The sequence below is a fragment of the Hemibagrus wyckioides genome, linkage group LG04 (genome assembly GCF_019097595.1).
Source record: "Hemibagrus wyckioides isolate EC202008001 linkage group LG04, SWU_Hwy_1.0, whole genome shotgun sequence".
NCBI lineage: Eukaryota > Metazoa > Chordata > Actinopteri > Siluriformes > Bagridae > Hemibagrus > Hemibagrus wyckioides.
Genome location: NC_080713.1, coordinates 7573618 through 7592951, shown reverse-complemented (window position 1 = coordinate 7592951; position 19334 = coordinate 7573618). Strand labels below are relative to the sequence as shown.

General features: G+C 39.4%; 1 protein-coding gene across 1 annotated transcript in view; it reads right to left on the bottom strand.

The window, feature by feature from the left end:
- Positions 1-122: 122 nt before the first annotated feature.
- ttc9b (tetratricopeptide repeat domain 9B) overlaps positions 123-19334 on the bottom strand; it is a 32560-nt gene continuing 13348 nt past the window's right edge. Inside the window, exons 2-3 of the mRNA XM_058387862.1 lie at positions 4658-4840; positions 123-2858 (exon numbers count right to left, since the gene is read on the bottom strand). Coding sequence (XP_058243845.1) covers positions 2764-2858; positions 4658-4840 — 278 coding nt within the window. The 3' untranslated portion in view covers positions 123-2763. The remainder of the gene's footprint in view (positions 2859-4657; positions 4841-19334) is intronic.

Here is a 19334-nt window from a genome sequence, read left to right as displayed (position 1 = left end):
AGGTGGTATTTGGTACATTTCTAATTGTGTAAAGCAGCAGTTCCAAAGCTCTGCATTAAATCTCTCCAGGCTTAACATTTCAGATGAAGGCAAAAGAAACCAGACACGACGCTCGTTCTGTTTTTCTAAAGTTTATTCGTTTTCAAATACATATCAATAGTGCATTCCTGGGCTTGCAGGTAAATGTAACCAGTTCTCAGGTCTTCTGATGACACACTCTCGCTCAGGGGGGCAAAAACGTGAACCAGCAAGACGGTGGGATAAGAACCATAACAACCAGAACAACCAGAAGGTCTGAGTCGCTCTCTCCAGAACAGACGAATGGATGAAAAAAGAAACCAGCGAGTTGTTCATTTGTGTTCAGGCCTGTAGGGTACCCTCACCCCTTCATCTTCTTCCTTCTTCATCATCATCACTATTATTATTATTATTATTATTATTATTATAATTACACCCTTCTCACTCTTAGGATCTCACTTGGGAGGTCAAAGGTCATACCCCCAAACCCTTGGACTGCGATTCAGACAAGACTGAAGTTGTGACATCACAAAAAAAGGCAATTAACAGAAGAGAACGTTTTTAACATGTACACAGATACAAAGTTGCCCTTTTTTGATCATTAAATATATATATATTTTTTCATAATCTCATTAATTTTTCTTTCTCGTATATTGATAAAACAATTCCGTAAAGTAAAGCTCTCCACAACCATTGTATTTTTTTTTTTTTTTGTACATCTGTTTCAAAACCACACGTATCTAATTTGAACATTCAACGAACACCTACCTCAAGTGACATCGAAGAAAACGAGCACAGCTAACCGCTTCACTTTCGTCCATCCGACTTCCCTATTTTGTGCTTTTGTTGCTGTCGGGTGACAACAATCACACAATCCTGTGTCGTAACCATCTGACCAAAGACAGCCAGCACACGGGGGACATAAGAGACACGTTTAAACGGAGCTAATGACCCAGACTCCAGTGATGCATCGCTATCATCTTTGCCCTTTACATAAACAAATTCAATACTCAATCAAATTAAACTCAAAATTAAAAAGAAAAGTGCATAAAAGTCAGGGCGACAAACATGATACGGAAAGATCTAGAAAAGCTGTGGAGTCAGAGAGCTGGGAAGAAAGCAAGCAAGCATTTTGTTTCTCAGGTCACTCTGTGCCTCGTCCAGTTGAAAGCGATCCTGCTCTTATAGCTCACCAAAACATTGGCTCAGAGTCTCCATCTCTGTGTTCTACATCTCGCCAGAGTCTATCCTCGTCTGAATCCATGCTCGCCGTCCCCTAGAGTCGCACTGACACCGTTATCTCTCGTATCGGGCCAGACAGAAACGTCTCAGCCGACTGGTTGCTAATGCAAACTGGAAACTAAGACTGATTGCATGAAGGAGTCTATTATCCTCAGGTTATCTGTCATTTAACAGCAAATTGTTTGGGGTTTTTTTCCCAGAGAAGATTAATTTCGGATGCTTCCGATTTGGGTCATTGGACACATGATGATTTAAACGATCAAATCTGTATTACACCCAATGCTTTGCTAAAGCTTCTGACAGCCAGAGCGATGCTTCAAATGAAAGATATTATTTTTGCTTACTTATGAAAAATGTAGAGCCTTGATTTGCAAGGCTCATTATTAGTGGCACTTGAAATCACATGGCACATGGTAATACAGATGTGACTACATGAGGCGTAAAGCATATAAGCGCTATAATCTTTATCTCTATCTAAAAAAAAACCCTGCAGAATTTCTCACGTCTGGAAACACTGTCAATGGCTAAACTCAGAGAGGGGCGGGGACGCTCGGGAATTGAAGGAGATCGAAGACATGGGTTTCACGAAACAGCTGTTAGCTTCGGGGCAGCGTTTGCTTCTTGTTTTGTTTTGTTTTTTTTGTTTTTTTGTTTTGTTTCTTGGCGAAAGACAAAAACAACATCACGAACTTGCTTAAACGAATGCTACTATTGTACAACGAGCGGCGAAAGAACACAAAAGAAAGCGTGCTCGGAATCGAAGGACGAATTACGAATTACGTTTGAATTAGCCCTTAAATTGAAACAGTTCAAAAAAGATTAAATACAGCCAAATTTGAGAAAGAGAGCGTGAGAGAAAGAAAAAGAAAAGAAAACCAGGAGTAAATGAAAACGCAGGCAAAGAGATCAGTAGTATCCGGCGAGACGGAATTGCATTTTCTCTCCTGCTCCCTTCAGCCAGGAAGAAGGAGGTGTGCGATGGAGTGCGCTTGAGTTCAAAGGTCATCTGCTTCATCCTAGGCCCTATTTAGCATTTGTTTCGGTGCAGCACTGTGGCATTGATATGTGTGCTCTTTTAAAGTTAAAGATGGTGGCCACACAGTAATACACCTCCACCTCTCTATAGCTACACTTCACTGCTCGTTCACCTCCCCAATACCGTAGAAGGTCCTTTATCAGGTCCGTGCGAATTTTCCTACAGACTTCCAGTGATTCTTGCTGCTTTGTCGATTTTGATTTTTTATTTATTTTTTTTCCATATCGTTTGGTCAGTCAGTACCTGGGAAACTGAAAGCACCGGGGCGGTTTGGTTTTAAAGGGACAGAGAGGATTCAGAGCGGGAGAGCAGGAGAGTCGAGGGGGCGTCTGTGCCGAAAGCAGTCCATCTTCACCAAAGGGCACAGTACAGGGGTCCTGGTAGTCCGTGGTACGAGGGGTGTAGAGGAAAAAGGAGGGAGAGATTTGTGGAGAGGATGGCCAAATGATCAGAGGAACGGGCAGAGATTAACCCAGAGCCTCTTTGTTGCTTTCTCGCACTTGCTGACCGCTCTTGCTCATCTTCATCTCCGTCAGCTGGATGTATCGCAACACGTTTGTGTCTGCAAAAGGGAGAAGAAAGGTACACAACAGCATAGATTTTTATGCAAATCATGAGAATCATGAGGGTCAGTGTAAATATTTGAGTACATAAGTTGTTTACTCTTTCGACCAATAGGGGGTCATAAATAGGGGCAAGTGGTGCGCAGCGCCAACATATACCATCAGCCGTCATTCACTCCATAATGTTTTAATCAGAATTTTCACAGAAATAAATGTAAATATAAATATATATATAAATAAATATATTCACTGAGCACTTTATTATGGACACTATACTAATACTGCGTCTCATTTCACTCTCACAGTCAATTCTACATGCCATGGATTCCTCAAGATGTTGGAAACATTCCTTTCAGATTCTGTTTCATGTAGACATAATTGCATCACTCAATTCCCACAGATTTTTCAAGTCCTGCGAATCTCCTGTTCTACCACATCCCTAGGTATTCTATTGGATTCAGATCCGGTGACTGAGAAGGCCACCGACAAACACTTAAATCTCAGTCTGCTTTTGTAGCCCATCTGCATCAAGGTTTAACATGTTGTGCATTCAGAGATGCGTATCAGCTCACCACACCTGCACAGAGTGGTTATCTGACTCACTGTAGCCTTTCAGGTCAGCTCCATCTTTCTGTCATGACCTCTCTCATCATCCATCTGCAGGACTGCGTCTCACTAGATGTTTTTTCTTTATTACACCACTCTAGAGAGTACCTTAGTGGTCAAGGTGTTGGACTAGTGACTAGAAGGTTGTGAGTTTGAATCCTAGTTCCACCAAGCTGCCACGGCCTGGCCCCTGAGCCCCTTAACCCTCAACTGCTCAGTTGTCCAACATGAGATAAAAATGTACGTCACTCTGGATGCCAAATTCCGTATAAGTACAATGTACAGCTGCTGAAATATCTATGGGCTGTGAATAAAGTTGGTTTAAAAAATGTCAATGTTGTGTGTGAAAATTCCAGTATTAAGTACTTATAGGAATACTCAAACCAGCCCATTTGCCACCAATCACCGGAATCACATATGTTCCTCATTCATACAACTGCATGAATAAATAAGAGTACAAGTGTTCCTGATAACGTGTCCAGTGAGTATATTTGCAGGCTAAATTCTCAATAACATCATATTAAATTGCTGATGATGGTTTTGTTGTTATTTCATAATTCATATTAACATAATAAATTCAGCTTATGTTCCAATACATTTGATTTAACTTCATTATTCACTTTTTCCCCCTTGACCACATTCCTGCATCCTCATATAAAACTACCATGATTTTTAATTTATTATCATTTTTTTGGTATATGGTGTACTAGCACTTAAACCTGTACTGTAGCTGTAATTATATTCCTTATTCAGAGCAAAAAATGTTTTCCGAATGTTCACAAAACTAATAATGAATGAACAGAATTAGAAGGCTGTGCTTTTTCTCCCCTTCCTAAAATATGGATCCTTAAAATAACACTGTCCTACTCGGGCCTTTGGAACGGGACAGATATTATGTCAGGAGCTTATACACTGCGCAAACATTTTGCCTACCTAGGCAGCTTCCTCCTAAATAGAACACAGACACACAGAGTTGGGAACAGTAAGATAATATAAGCCCTTTATAAGTTCTCATTACACCCCCCAAAAAATAAATAATTTGCTACATGTATGAGAAATTAGCACTTGTGCATCACATTTTTCTTTATTTTTTAATATTTTCTATACCTATACACACAGATATACAAGGAAACGTGATTATGAACATTATAAAAAACTGCATTAGCTGCACCTATGTTTAAATAAAGCCTACCTGTGGGTTCACGGCTCTTGGCATCGCGGAGGTAGCGCAGGGCGCAGTCGTAGTCTCCCAGATGGTAGAAGGCGATGCCGGCACGGTACATGGCTTTGAAATGGTCCTGCTGATGACCGAGGACTTTCAAACAATACTCCTTCACTCTCTCGTAATTCACCAGCTCCGACTGAAGCAAACATGCTATAGATAGATGGATAGATAGATAGATAGATAGATAGATAGATAGATAGATAGATAGATAGATAGATAGATAGATAGATAGATAGAGATAGAGGATAAATATAAAGTGTACTGAAAACCACATTTTAAAACATGTAGTTATTAAACACTTGAATAATATTGCAATTAGGCCAAGACAAAAAAGTACATATATATATACTATATAGCCGAAAGTATTGGGACACCCCTCCAAATCATTGAATTCAAGTGTTGTTTTTCAGGGCTTGAGCTTGGCTCCCAAAGTTGTAGGGACAGTTTGGGGATGACCCCTTCCTGTTCCAACATGACTGTGCACCAGTGCACAAAGCAAGGTCCACAAAGACATTGATGAGCAAGTTTGGTGTGGAGGAACTTGACTGTCCTGACCTCAACCTGATAGAACACCTTTGGGATGAATTAGAGCAGAGACTGCAAGCCAGGCCTTCTCATCTAACATCAGTGCCTGACCTATAAATAAATGCGCTTCTAGAGGAATGGTCAAAAATTCCCATAAACACACTCCTAAACCTTGTGGAAAGCCTTCCCAGAAGAGTTGAAGCTGTTATAGCTGCAAAGGGCGGGTCAACTCCATATTACATTCATGTGCATGTAAAGGCAGATGTCCCAAAACTTTTGGCAATATAGTGTACATGCACACACACAGTGAGAGAGAGACAGAGAGAGAGAGAGAGAGAGAGAGAATAGGATGGATGAACAGAAAAGGGCAGAATATAAAGAAAATACCAAAAGAAATGCTTAATTAAATTAATTGAATAAAAAAACAATTAAAAAGCGATAAAAGGCAGACTTGTAGTAATAAATGGAAGTGTGAGGCCAGCTATACATCTATAGCGTGTGAGTGTTTCTTTCCCTCTACAGCAGTCATTAGTTATAAGAAAGGCTTGAGAGCTGCAGTTTAAATGCTCTCTGTCTCAGACTGCAGATATGTTCATTATCCCAGCATGAAGACCTAATTGCACCTTTTAGCTTGCGTTAGATAAGCACCAAAGTCTGAGCTAAACTGTTTTATCTGCAAGTATGTTGAAAACGATGATGTCTTTGTTTTTCAGGAATGAAGATTAATAACAGAATAATGAGAATATTAATGCAAAATGGTGTTTTTACAAATGAAGATTGAAAAAGAATCAGATTTCTGCTCTTAGCTGACAGGATTGGACAATAGTAGTCTGGGTTATTGGGAACCCATCAGTCTTCTGTGGCTCGATGTGTTGTGCTTTCTGAGATTTCAGTGTTTCTGTTCACCATGAATGTAAAGAGCGCTTATTTTAGTTTCCAAAGCCTCTCTGTCAACCAGTCTGTCCATTCTCCTCTGATCTCTCTCATCGACATGACATTTCTGCCTGCAGATCTACCAACTCACTGGATGTTTTAGTTCTTTATAACAATCTGTTCAAAATCTAGGGATTGATGTTGTGTGCAAAAATTCCAGGAGATCAGCAGTTTATAAAATATTCAAAACTGTCTCTTTGGCACCAATAAACATGGTATAGTTGAAGTCACCGAGATCACAATATTTCTCCATTCTGGTTTGAACATTTTCTGAAGGATCTGCAGGATATGATGTATTGCACATGACTGACTCATTGGATAATTGCATGAATGTGCAGGTGTACAGGTCTTCCTAATAAAGTGGCCAGAAAAATACATATGAGGAAACATTAATAAATGAATAACACTTTTATGGATGCATGTATTTTTTTATTTGGTGGTGTTTTCTTATATATATTTAAATGAGAGAGAGAGAGAGAGAAATAATAATAATAATAATAATAATAATAATAATAATAATATAAATAAAAAAATGAAGAAAAAATAATAGTATTATTATTATTTATTGTTTTCATTTTTATATTATTATTATTATTATTATTTAATTAATGGTTTTTATTTTTTTATAATAATTATTATTATTACGTTTATTAGTTAATTCATGTTTTTTATTGTTTTTAATTATTATTATTATTATTATTATTATTATTATTATTATTATTCCACAAAGATTCATTTGTACTTGTTTAAACAATAGATAATATATTTGTAATTAAACTTTGTCCATGTTGCACTTATTTCTTTCTTCACTTTTGGTCCCTTTAATAATAAAACCTTTATATTATAAAATTATTTCAAACAAATATGTCTTGTTTGATTCATATAATTCATTTCTTTAGTGATAAAGAGCTTCGAAAATCAGTGCCATGCCGTGTGACATGCTGTAAAACCATCTTGCCGTTGTCACAGCATTATTACCTTTATGATACTCTATACTAAATAAAGCCTGAGCAGAATGAGAGCAAAATATATCTCTGTCAGAATTTAGCAGATTAATAACAGCTGGTCTAAAGCATCCTTTAGGTCATTTTTAAAAATACTCGACAGCTGAAATCCCATTTCCTCACCCATTTCCAAGTTCAATGAATAAAACATTAGAAAAGAAAAATGCTACAGCTAATTAATAGCTGTGTGAAAGGGTAAAATTAGATGCATTGGACCCTGAAAGAACATCTGCACTGCAAATGAATGTGAGCTCGTGCTCTGTCCTGTGTCACACATTTGAAACAGAGTGAACTGTCCTTACTGTGGAATTATATGGGTTGTAGTATTTCATTTAAAGTGTTGTAGAGGGTAATTTGGATGTGTGTGTGTGTATTGTATTTGTATATACTGTATGATTTAGCTTCAGCAGTCTTAGATGGCATCCCAAGGGACGTTTGTGATCAGCCCTGTCATTCATATTCACATTTTCTCTCTCTCTCTCTCTCTCTCTCTCTCCCTCGCTTATCTGGATATTGTAAATTTACCCTGAACTGCTGCTGCAATCATAAAGACTGTCCCAGGACTCATTTCAGCACACATATTTCTATTTATCTTTATTCTTACATACCTCTATACTGTCATGATTTATCTACTATCTAGTCTCACCCAGAAGAGAGATCCCTTTTGAGTCTGGTTCTCCTCAAGGTTTCTTTTTTCCTCATGTAATCTCAGACAGCTTCCATCGTCCCCACTGGGTTTCTTATTAGGAATCTAAATGTACAGGATTTCTTCAAAGCTGCTTTGTGACAATGTCTATTGTTAATTGTGTGCTATTATGTTTAAATATATTGATTAAATTGAATAGAACTGAATGTACCTCCAGCACCTCTCATTCTAAATGAATGAATTCCTTTGTTTACAGATTCTGGGAAGCATGATGGCTTAATGGTTAGCAGGTTTGCCTCGCAGTTTGGGATTAGGATTTGATTCTACCATCTGTCCTGTGTGCACGCAGTTTGCATGTTCTGTGCTTAGTTGGTCTCCTCCAGGCTACTCCCTCAGTCCAAAGACATGTGTTGTGGGCTGATAGTCTGTAGTGTGTGAATGGATGTATGTCCAGGGTGTCCCCTGTGTTGTGCCAAGAGTCCCCCAGGATAACAACATGTGGCCCTATGTAGGATAAGCAATCTAGAATGTGGATGGATGAATGGAGGAATGGATGGTTGGATGGATGAATGGATGGATGGATGGTAGGACAGCAGCATGTAGCCCTGTGTAAGATAAGCAATCCAGAATGTGTATGGATGGAGGGATGGATGGATGGATGGATGGATAAATGAATGATGTGATAACAGCAGGTGGCCCTATGTAGCATAAGCAATCCAGAATGTTGATGGATAGATGGATGGTTAGATGGATAGATGGCTGGATGGATGGATGGATGGATGGATGGTTAGATGGCTGGGTGAATGGATGGATGGTGAATTTTATCCTCTTTTGAAAAATTCATTGAAAACTAATGCTATCGTTTACCCACTGTGTTTGTCATCAAGCAGGAGTTATAATTATAATAATTATAAATAATAATAATTCGTTCAATATAATAGATTATAAAACCAATTTAAATACAAATATATATAAATATAAATACAGTTGAATGCTGATTGATTAGCTACTCCTTTCTGCTTTAAGCTGATTGAAGTTATTGATCAGACTAGATTGTCAGATTGCCGGTGCTATGAGATCATTTCTTCCACGGCCATTTGCCTGGACCGATCGCACATGTTGTTTATTATCCCTCATATGATTTGTGTATCTCTAAATGGCCTTGTTCCCTTTAGTGAGTCACCGGTGCCGACCGAGTGCCTGGCAGACTGACACAGGTCTGACCCTGGCCAAGGTTAATGTGCGTAAATGCGCAGTGCGCAGAGGACAGCAGAGCTGACTGACCACCGCATGGCGCCACTTTCTCTCTTCCTTCCTCCCTTTATTCCTCTCTCACTCCTCTACCTATCTCTCCATCTGCTGCTGACAATCAGACACTTCTGTGAAATGCATGACTCAGGGGCTTTCAGCAACAGAGCCAGAATGAGATAAATAGAGTGAGACAGAGAGAGAGACAGAGAGAGAGAGAGAGATAGAGAGAGAGAGAGAGATAGAAAGAGAGAGATAGAGAGAGAGAGATGTGTGCAGAATTCATACTGGAGATCACTGATCACTAATCTAAAAGCAGGTGTGTGTAGACATTTAAAACTACTTAACATCTGCCCTCTGGGCTGAAACAGCTGTACGATCCAGATGTACAACTCAGGAAAACATTTCATGTTCCAGCATAATAATGCAGCATATAAAAACAACCCAAAATACATGACACAGATTATATTTATTCACAGTATGCACAACTGAGCATCTACTAACTGACCAGAAACACAAACAGATGAACAGATTGAGCCACAACTAACCCTAACACACAAGAGCTAACGCATTACATCATCGCAAATCAGCTAGTGCTTCTACAAATAAGACAGACATGATCGTCTGGTTAATAACCGCACAGAGCCCTGGATTTTAAGTCTTTTTAAGAACATATTCTACTCAATTTAAATCAATTAGATCACAAAGCTTTAGCCAAAAAAATAAAAAACAACTGAACACAAATACAAACTAAGGAAAACAATTAAAGATGATCTTTCCCACATCACACAGCCGACCATACGACCCATTCTGTCACACCCTTCTCAGGAAGAACATTCCAGCTTTCTAATTACCCCAGCCGTCTAATCACAGCATGGAGTAGTTGTGAATTTCCCTTGTTTGCAGCATGCATGGACTGGTATTGGATTGTTCTTGGATGTTTTGACCACATTTTTCTTTGGCCAAAAATGTTTCTATTTGTACTGAAATTAAATCTGAATATTTTTCCTTTGCAGTGTAATTTAACTTAACAGATTTAACAGATTTAATTTCTGTCAGCACCATTCCTGTGGTAAAATAAAGTAATTTTTTTTAAAATTAAATTAAATTAAATTAAATTAAATTAAATTAAATTAAATTAAATTAAATTAAATTAAATTAAATTAAAGTAAATTAAAGTAAATTAAAGCAAAGTAAATAAAAAAAAGAATAAAATTAATTTGTTTATTTATTCTTGAATGAATTGCTCGATTGATTAATTAATTAAATAATTTATTCGATAAAGGTTCAATTTAATTCAATTTAATTTGTATAGCACTTTTAACAATAGACATTTTCTCAAAGCAGCTTTACAGAACATAAGAAATATAGAACAAAAAGTTCAAGATTAATATTAGATTAATTTTAGTTTATATTTAAATCAACTGAAAAGGGAACCCATCCTCATCTGGGTGACACCGTAGAGAGTGTGATTATGAATTATTATAAACACCGGAGAGGTGTCTGATGGTGTGTTTCTCCTTCTGAGCCTCTCAGTTCTAGCCATCATTTTCATTCATTCATTTATTTTCAGTAACCACTTCATCCATGTCAGGTTCTTGATGGATCTGCAGCTTATCCTGGGAACAATGGACTGGTAGCGAGGCAGGAAATACACCCTGGAGTACTTTGGTATTTGGATTAAGGAAACCTTGAGTATTGGAGATACATTATATTGCCAAACATTTGGGGACACCCCTCCAAATCATTATATTCAGGTGTTGTTTTTCAGGGTCAAGGACTATGTGAAGTTCCTCTACACCAAACTTGTTCATCCATGTCTTTATGGACATTGCTTTGTGCACTGGTGCACAGTCATGTTGGAACAGGAAAGGGTTATCCCCAAACTGTTCCCACAAAGTTGGGAGCATGAAATTGTCCAAAATGTCTTGGTATGCTGAAGCATTAAGAGTTCCTTTCACTGGAACTAAGGGACCAAGCCCAACCCCTGAAAAACAACACCTGAATTCACTGATTTGGAGGGGTGTCCCAAAACTTTTGGCAATATAGTGTATTTGTTAATTCATGAATAATGTTAATTCATGTTAATACAACTGTGATAAGGAATTACATTTATGATGTATACTATTTTGATAACAGGCTGTTCTTAATGTAGTCAAAGCTTCTGTAGTTCACTAGATAACTGTGGAGCTAATTAAATGCTCGATTTAATAAAAAAACAAAAAGTGTGTGAAATACAGATGTCCAGATGAAGTGATTAGGAATACATGAAGATGCTACTTATATTAGAACTGAGTCATTAAAAGAGAGTCGACTGATAATGAGTTAATTTTATTATGTGATGCTAATTCCTTACCAGCCAAGACACAGTGAATGTGATGGAGCTGCATAATGGTAATAATGATGATGTGAGGGAGCCTCACACTGCGCTAAAGGCAAACAGCTTTTATTACAATATTGTAAAATATATTATTATTTTACTAAAAACAAGAATCAGCAATTCTAAGCCAAAAAATTATGTACTCATGTATTATGGATTGCTTATCACTGTATTAGGGATTTTTCATTCATTCATTCTTCTGTATCATCCTGATCAGGGACAAGGTGGACCTGGAGTCCATCTGGATCCAGAAGGCATGAAGCAGGAAGTGATAATTTGTTATAAATGTTAATGGCAAAACCGATAAAGAAGAAATATCTGACTATAGATGACTTTTTTTTCCAACTGAAATATTAGATTATGAAGACTCTAGGTTTAATTTAGAGCTCTATTCTTACAACATGACAGAACTTTGCCTTCTGGCTTTCTTTCTATAATTTTAATATACTCTTTTTTTTTTCTCCCTAATTTTCCTCTCACCTACACTATATTGCCAAAAGTTTTGCGACGTCTGCCTTTACATGCACATGAATTTAAGATGGAGTTGGAACTCTTCTGGGAAGGCTTTCCACAAGGTTTAGGAGTGTGTTTATGGGAATTTTTGACCATTCCTCTAGAAGCGCATTTATGAGGTCAGGCACTGATGTTGGACGAGAAGGTCTGGCTCGCAGTCTCCGCTCTAACTCATCCCAAAGGTGTTCTATCGGGTTGAGGTCAGGACTCAAGTTCCTTCACACCAAACTCACTCATCCATGTCTTTATGGACCTTGCTTTGTGCACTGGTGTGCAGTCATGTTGGAACAGGAAAGGGTTAATCCCTAAACTATTCCCACAAATTTGGGAGCATGAAATTGTCCAAAATGTCTTGGTATGCTGAAGCATTAAGAGTTCTTTTCACTGGAACTAAGGGGCCGAGACCAACCCATGAAAAACAACACCTAAATTCACTGATTTGGAGAGGTGTCCCAATACTTTTGGCAATATAGTGTCTATCAACCCTAAAAATATAAAACTTATGTCAAACTCTATTGACACAAGAACATTGTCTGCATACACACAGCCAGAGAAAGGGAAACTGTGAATAGTCATTTTACCCATTAATTTGTAATTGTGAGTAGTCATTTTTAACTGTAACACTCAACTGTAAATGTAACATTGATTTTTCATTTGCACGCCCAGTTCAGGGGTCAGATGTACTGCAGCTGAGATCATTTCTGCGTGTTTTCGTGTCCCTTTCTCAGATGCTGGTGTCCTGTTATGACCCCCAGTGGGAACTACGTGGGCCTGGTGAAACAGTAAACCCCTGTCAGCTTCAATCTCGTCCTCCCATCGCTCTCTCTCTCTTTTATCCAAGCTGCTTTAGGCTCCCCGGATCCTGCTAAGCTTCTCCTGTATTAGGTTACAAACCATAAATGGCTAATGGATCCTAAGTCTTATTGTAATGTCTCGATTTTTCTCCTTCTCCCCGGACCTTTCTTGCTCCACCCTAAGCCTCGGTGCATATGCGCAAAGTCCATAGCACATGCACAAACATGCTGCAACAGACTAATTTATCTCATAAATGGATAGGGCGTCACAATGCGGATACAGGGAATTGCACTTAAGCGTGAGCTGAGTGAAATAATGATGGCATTGGGGCCACCCATTAATGGGTCTGCTGCACTTTCATCTGCAGCTTGGGCCAAGATTACAACACAATAAGACTGACAAGGAGATCCGAGAAAGCTAGAAGTGGTCAGCTCGCTAGGGCGAAAAGTGGAGCCCTAAAGTGCTTCTAACTTTATGAGGAAGCTTGATCGATATATTTAAAGTCTAGTGAGGATAAAGTTAGGAACACCGCCCTTCTCCCTGTACATCAAGCACATCTGTGTTATACAGAGCTGAATCCCAGATGTGGCCTAAAATATTCTCTTAACAGGTGCAGGAACAGGTGAGTGGTAACAGATGCTTCGGATTTCCTCATCTCGTGCAATTTAAACAATGCGAAAAACTTCAACAAGGGCTGTAGCTATAATTGGTAGGAGTACATGTGTACATAGAAGTTTTCCATGGCTCACTTATTTGCAGCTTGAGATGCATGTTTGTGGCAGGTGGGTTGGCACTAGGACCCAAGTAAGATGCCACTAACAGCAGAAACATCCCTGAAATATCAAAGCCAACATAATTTTAGCGGCAACCAAAGCCAACTGCTCCAACCGATTAACGAACAGCAGCAACGGAAGCTGAATGCCAGCATTTCTATTAGTTCTGCATAAACATGAATCTCCAGATTATAAGATGGAAGTAGGCTGTACCTATAACAAAAGAAACCCAAAAGAAAGTGATAACAGAAAAAAAAAAGAACTTAAATGGTACTTAAATAATCAGTACAGCAGAATAGAAGAGCCGGTATTATTGTGCTGCTGTTAAAAAAAAGGGATGTACAGTATAAATAGCACACTTTCAGCCAACGTTATGTTTTTCTATAATAACCTACATGAGAAAGTTTTCTTTTCTGAAATGGTTTCAAATTTAACCCCTTAAGAAATCTAGCTTCATTATTAACCATCCCAACGTGGACTAGTTCAAATCGGTGCCTGACTACATTACCCATCAGCCCCATGCACATCACATGACGGGGTTACATGTCTCACAAAGCTCTCAGCAGTCCTTGTTAAGTCCTGGTTTCTGTATGTTTCATTGTCAGCTTATATCCAATATGTTTGTGGTTCTTGTCTCTTGGTTTTGGTTGTTTGTGTTACAGTTTTCTAACAATGTAGCAAACGGTTTGTGGAATAGCCAAGTAAACTGACATTGCTACCATTTTTATTTGCCAAAATCTTTGAAACAGCCTGCTTAGCCATACAGCTACCTATCAGGCTGAACAGCCAATCAGAGAACAGAATCTCTCTCTCTCTCTCTCTCTCTCTCTGTCGTTCACTGCTGGATGAATCAAACAGGTTGATGACGAGTCCCAATGCAGGAATAGTGCCAACACTGTGTAAAAAAACGTCAAGTATGATGTATCAGGGCTTAAAGCAGCTAAACAGGACACTCAGAGAGAAAGAACGATGACATAAAGGGTGAAAAATAGAGACAGGAGTGCTGGGTACAAAAGGTGAGGCAGTTTAGGTAGAGTGAGACCTCCTGGGTAATCGATTATAAATGCCCTCCTCCTGCAACATCCATTTCCACTTGACAGCATTGCCCTGTCACTGTCCCTCCACTGCTCTTTCTCCTCCCTCGCTTTTTCTCCTCCCCTTTCCGGCTTCATGGCTTCTTTTTCCGTTGACAGGTCCAGGACCCACTGTGTTAGTGGAGCTAATTTAAAGCTAGAGTTACAGCGTCGCTGATCACCTTGCTGTCACTCAGACAGTAATTAGTTCTCCGGGAGCTTAATGGCTGATGCAGGGACCCATCACTCTTCCTGATGTCTCTCCTCCAACTGTGCCCTTCTTCACCCTTCTGGCCTGTTATATTTCACGTGTCCTTCCATTTCCCACACCTGCCCTCCATCTCCACTCTCCCCATGTCAGGTATTTTCTTATTAGTTTTCAGCACAAATAAGTACAGCACGCTCTGTCCTCTAGCTCATCATCTGAGAGCTTTGTGTCCTCATCTTAACCCGACAGGAATTTTTCTGTTCTTTTACAGGGTTCCTGCATGTCATGCTGCATTGTGGGATTGAGTCGCTATGGTTTCTGCAGCAGCGCTTTGTTTACGCATCGTGCAGATGATGTGATTGGTGTCTTTTTGCTTGGTTTGCTTAGTTTTCTTCGTAGGAACTGAAAAAGAAAGGACTTCTTTGAACTACATTAATTTAACAGAGCCCTCAGTAGCCTGTCAGCAATTCTACTACAAACATTGATAAAGAGTAACCCATTAGACCCTAATCCCTTTGTCCTTTTTGGTTCATCTGTATAAAATGGAGGAACTAGCTCCACTTTATACCAATATTCACTAATTTATTCACCTTCAGCCAGCACTCTCTCCTGGTCTGGGTCATGGTGGGTTGCAAATCTTAATATTTCCAGGTATATTTGAAATTCTTGATCATTATTGATCACTGATGATTATAAGCTTAATAACAATAAATGTATTAATAATACAGAAGTGTCATATTTTCTTATAAATCCATCCATCCATCATTTTCTGAAATGCTTTTCCTGCACATCTTCCAAGGGAACCTGAAGCCTATCCCAGGTACTTGGGGCATAAGACAGCACACTGGCACAAATACAGAACCCATCAGAACTGCAGGGCACAATCACACACACCCATTCATACACTTTTAAAAATACCAATCGGCCTACAATGGATGTCTTTGGGCTGTGAAAAGAAACCTCTGAATCACAGGCTGAACCAGAGGTGGAAATCAAGCCCCCAACCCTGGAGGTGCAACGTAGGCAAACCACCAAGCTCAACACTAAGCTCAATTGAAATTCACAAACAGTTTCTCTGGATGATTTCCTTAAAAAAATCCCAAAGCAAACCAAATCAAATAACCTCTAGCTGTATTATTGTATTGCAAGTAACTACCTAGTTATGGATAGCGAGCGAGATTTACTGCCTCTTCAATATTTGCATCCAAACTTTATAGTCAACCTACACGTATAGACATCACATTCCCAATCCATATAAAAATAAATCCTTTTGCAAAGAACAACAGCCATAAAGTACATTATAAAAAGATATGATTATATCTTAGACTAGACAGAAGCCAGACCCAACCCTAATCTCATGCAGATTGTAGACGGCTGTAATGAATTATATCATATCAATTATATCTGTGTATTTGTTTGCGATAGATTTTCAATTCCAGTCCAGCTCCATAACATAGAAAGAAAGAAAAAAGCAAGCAACCAAAATAAGGAAAAATAATCAATACTTGCTAGCCCAAATTTTCTTCGGTGATTGATGGTGAGATAGGGTTTATTTGTATTTGCTGACCCTGACGCTGCCTCCTGACTGTCTGATGCTATTTATTGCAGCTTTTGTGTTTAGGATCTCTGATTCTCCATCGACTAGCCACCAAGCCGGGAGATGACATCACCGTGACATCCTGAAGGCCGGAGGCAGAAGGCCATGACGTTCTGCATCTAATGGTTTAGAAATCCAATCACAAGTTCCTTTCTCCTGACTGCATTGTACAGTAGGCGAGTTGGCTACACAACAGTAGCTCAGTGGTCAGAAAGAGTCGCTCTGTGAGGATAGCTCTGTGACTGCATATATAATTTAAACACTTCTGCCCTCTGTGCTGAGTGGCACTTCCTGTGCTGCGTTCGACAGCCTGTTGCTAATTCGCTGTCACTCAGTTCACTGCGCCTTGAAGGACACTGTGAGAATCCTAAATCACAAGGCATTGCTTGTAGTTGTGGATACAGCCGATGGATCTTCCCCCATCTCTGTCTCTCATTTTTCCTGTCTCTCTGTCCCTCTCTCTCCCCCCAAACCTGCCATTATATGTCAAACACATCTGGATGCTTCAAATCTACTTTCTCTCCCTTTGTCCTTATTATAAGACCATTTCAATCCTTCCCTCTCCCCCCTCTCTCTCCTCTCTCTCTCTCTAAGTGAATATAATAAGCCTGAGCTCACAGAGTGAACCATGGCTAAGGTCGCAGTCACATGCTGCCAAACAGCACCAGCCCTGACGCTGCTGCAGAGCTGCATAGCAACACCATCTCATATCCATCATAATATTTTTCCATATTTATCACTCTGCGCTGGCATTCCCTCTTTCCCGCATCTGTTATCCCCAACTTTCTGCACTCTCAGAATATTGAACCACATCAGCGTGTTTGTTTATATGAGGATAGTTGACAGGATGCATGACTCAGCTTTCCCATAACCGCACACGGATGGATGCAGCACGGCTCACCAATCACATCTCAAACAGTGCGTGAAGTAAGGCTGTAAAGATTCACCGATTCAGATCAGCGCCCTGAGGTCTTAACATTTACACAACGCTTAATATTGCCTGATCCAGCACAAGCTTTTTCGGGTGAAAAAGATGATACCGTAAACACAGCTCTTTTTAGAAATACTGCACTACTATTTATTAAGAAAAGCCAATAAAAGAGTTCTGATCTGACTTCTGTACCTATCAGTGTCAATGAAAGAATATCACTGCGTCCCAATTCTACTATCCGTCCTAAATATTATCCGAGATTAGAATTGGCATATCCCAACTCCTACTCTTTTGTACTTTTTCTTCCTAAAAAGACTACATACTTTTAGTTTACAGTATAAGTAGGCGAATTGGGACACAGCATATCTCACACATCTGCAATCGGGCAGGACTAAATTTAGTAGCAATAACATCCGACCTACTAATGTACAAATCAAATTAGCTGTTTATTTGGCTCGGCTATCCTTTTACTCCGGTCACAGTAATAAAAAAATAATTAAATAAAAATAAAAGGTGACTTTTTTCCTGCTTACAGCCTTCGTGTGCCTGAGCATTAGCAAAAAAAAAAAAAAATCATATAATGTATGTACAGCATTTTATTAGAGTATATTTTGTATAGTATGTAATCACTGTATGGCTTCAAAATTAGTGAAATAATAATAAGACGTGGCTTAAATACTGGTGCTAATTAACGTACTCTTGTACTGATTCGGCATAACCATAGCACTAGTACTGTAAACACAAATACAAGTGATCTACACTGAAAGGACAAATCTACATCTAAATCTGAACTGATCGTGCCGGGAGATCTCGAGGAATACATGGTTAAAAAGCCATTCGCTGTCAAACGATGCTTTCTGTGAGCGCCATGACACTAGACATATGTACAAGCTGCACCAAAGCACAAGGCAATATTCATGACTCATGTAAAAACAAAAGCATTGTGGAAGCTCCTCTGTGTCATTCCTCTCCACACAGGTTTCTAGCACTATCACTGTTCACAAGATGTTTACATTGTCAGCTAGACACCGCAGTTAATCAGTATGGGATCTGAGGCACCCGCATGCTTCTGATCAGGCAGAAAATAGCACTTCATTCTAGCCTTGAGTTGGAAATAAATAATTCAATCCTTAATTACTAACTGCTTATTTAAAGACTTTAAACAAATCTTCAAAAACACTTGTACCCATGTTGTCAGGAGCCTTAAGGTATAGACCCAGCAGTATAAAGATGAATAGAAACCAACCCGAAAAGCAAGAGACACGAACACAGTGTGGGTGAATGTGTTTCTGGAGCCTGTCGATGACAGCTCACACTTCTTTTCCACTAAAACTGGCACCTCAACGAAGAAGACACTCCACCCAGGGTGCTTATTATGCTGCCGTCGCGCATTTACCGCAGCCTCGCCTCGCTCATCACGTGCCGAACATTCAGTGGATGCTTTTGTGGGATCAGTTATACATTTCTCTCTAGTTCTGTTCGATTGCTTTGCACAAGACATGCAAAAGCAGGTGTTTTGCTCGGCGTACACTAATTGCACTTCCCGGATGGCGCATAATGCTCATTACCAGCGTCGATGCTCATCGTCCCTGGAAACCAGCTTCACATCAGCCCTATTTGCATGGATTACCCGCGATGCTGCAGGGATCGCTGTGATAGTGAAAGAAAGCTAGATTACTCCGTCAGATCAACTTGTAAAGAGCAGGGCTCATGCAGCCACAGAAGCGAACTCCAGGCATGTTTTAAGAAGGACGTATGAAATATTAATGGGGTATCCCTTCAACTGCCTTCCCACAGCTCCCTCAAACACACTGCGCACAAACAGATCCGGCTGATCAACAGCCCTCTGGTGCATTATTCATAAGCCTGTGACTCAGACTCCAATCCCAATCACTGCTATAAGCAATGACATTGTTTACAGCACAACCAGCCATGACTGCATCTGTGTGCGAACCAGCCTGAGAAGTCACTTGTATCTTTGCACTATTCCAACCATGAGGGACTTGTTATATCCATGC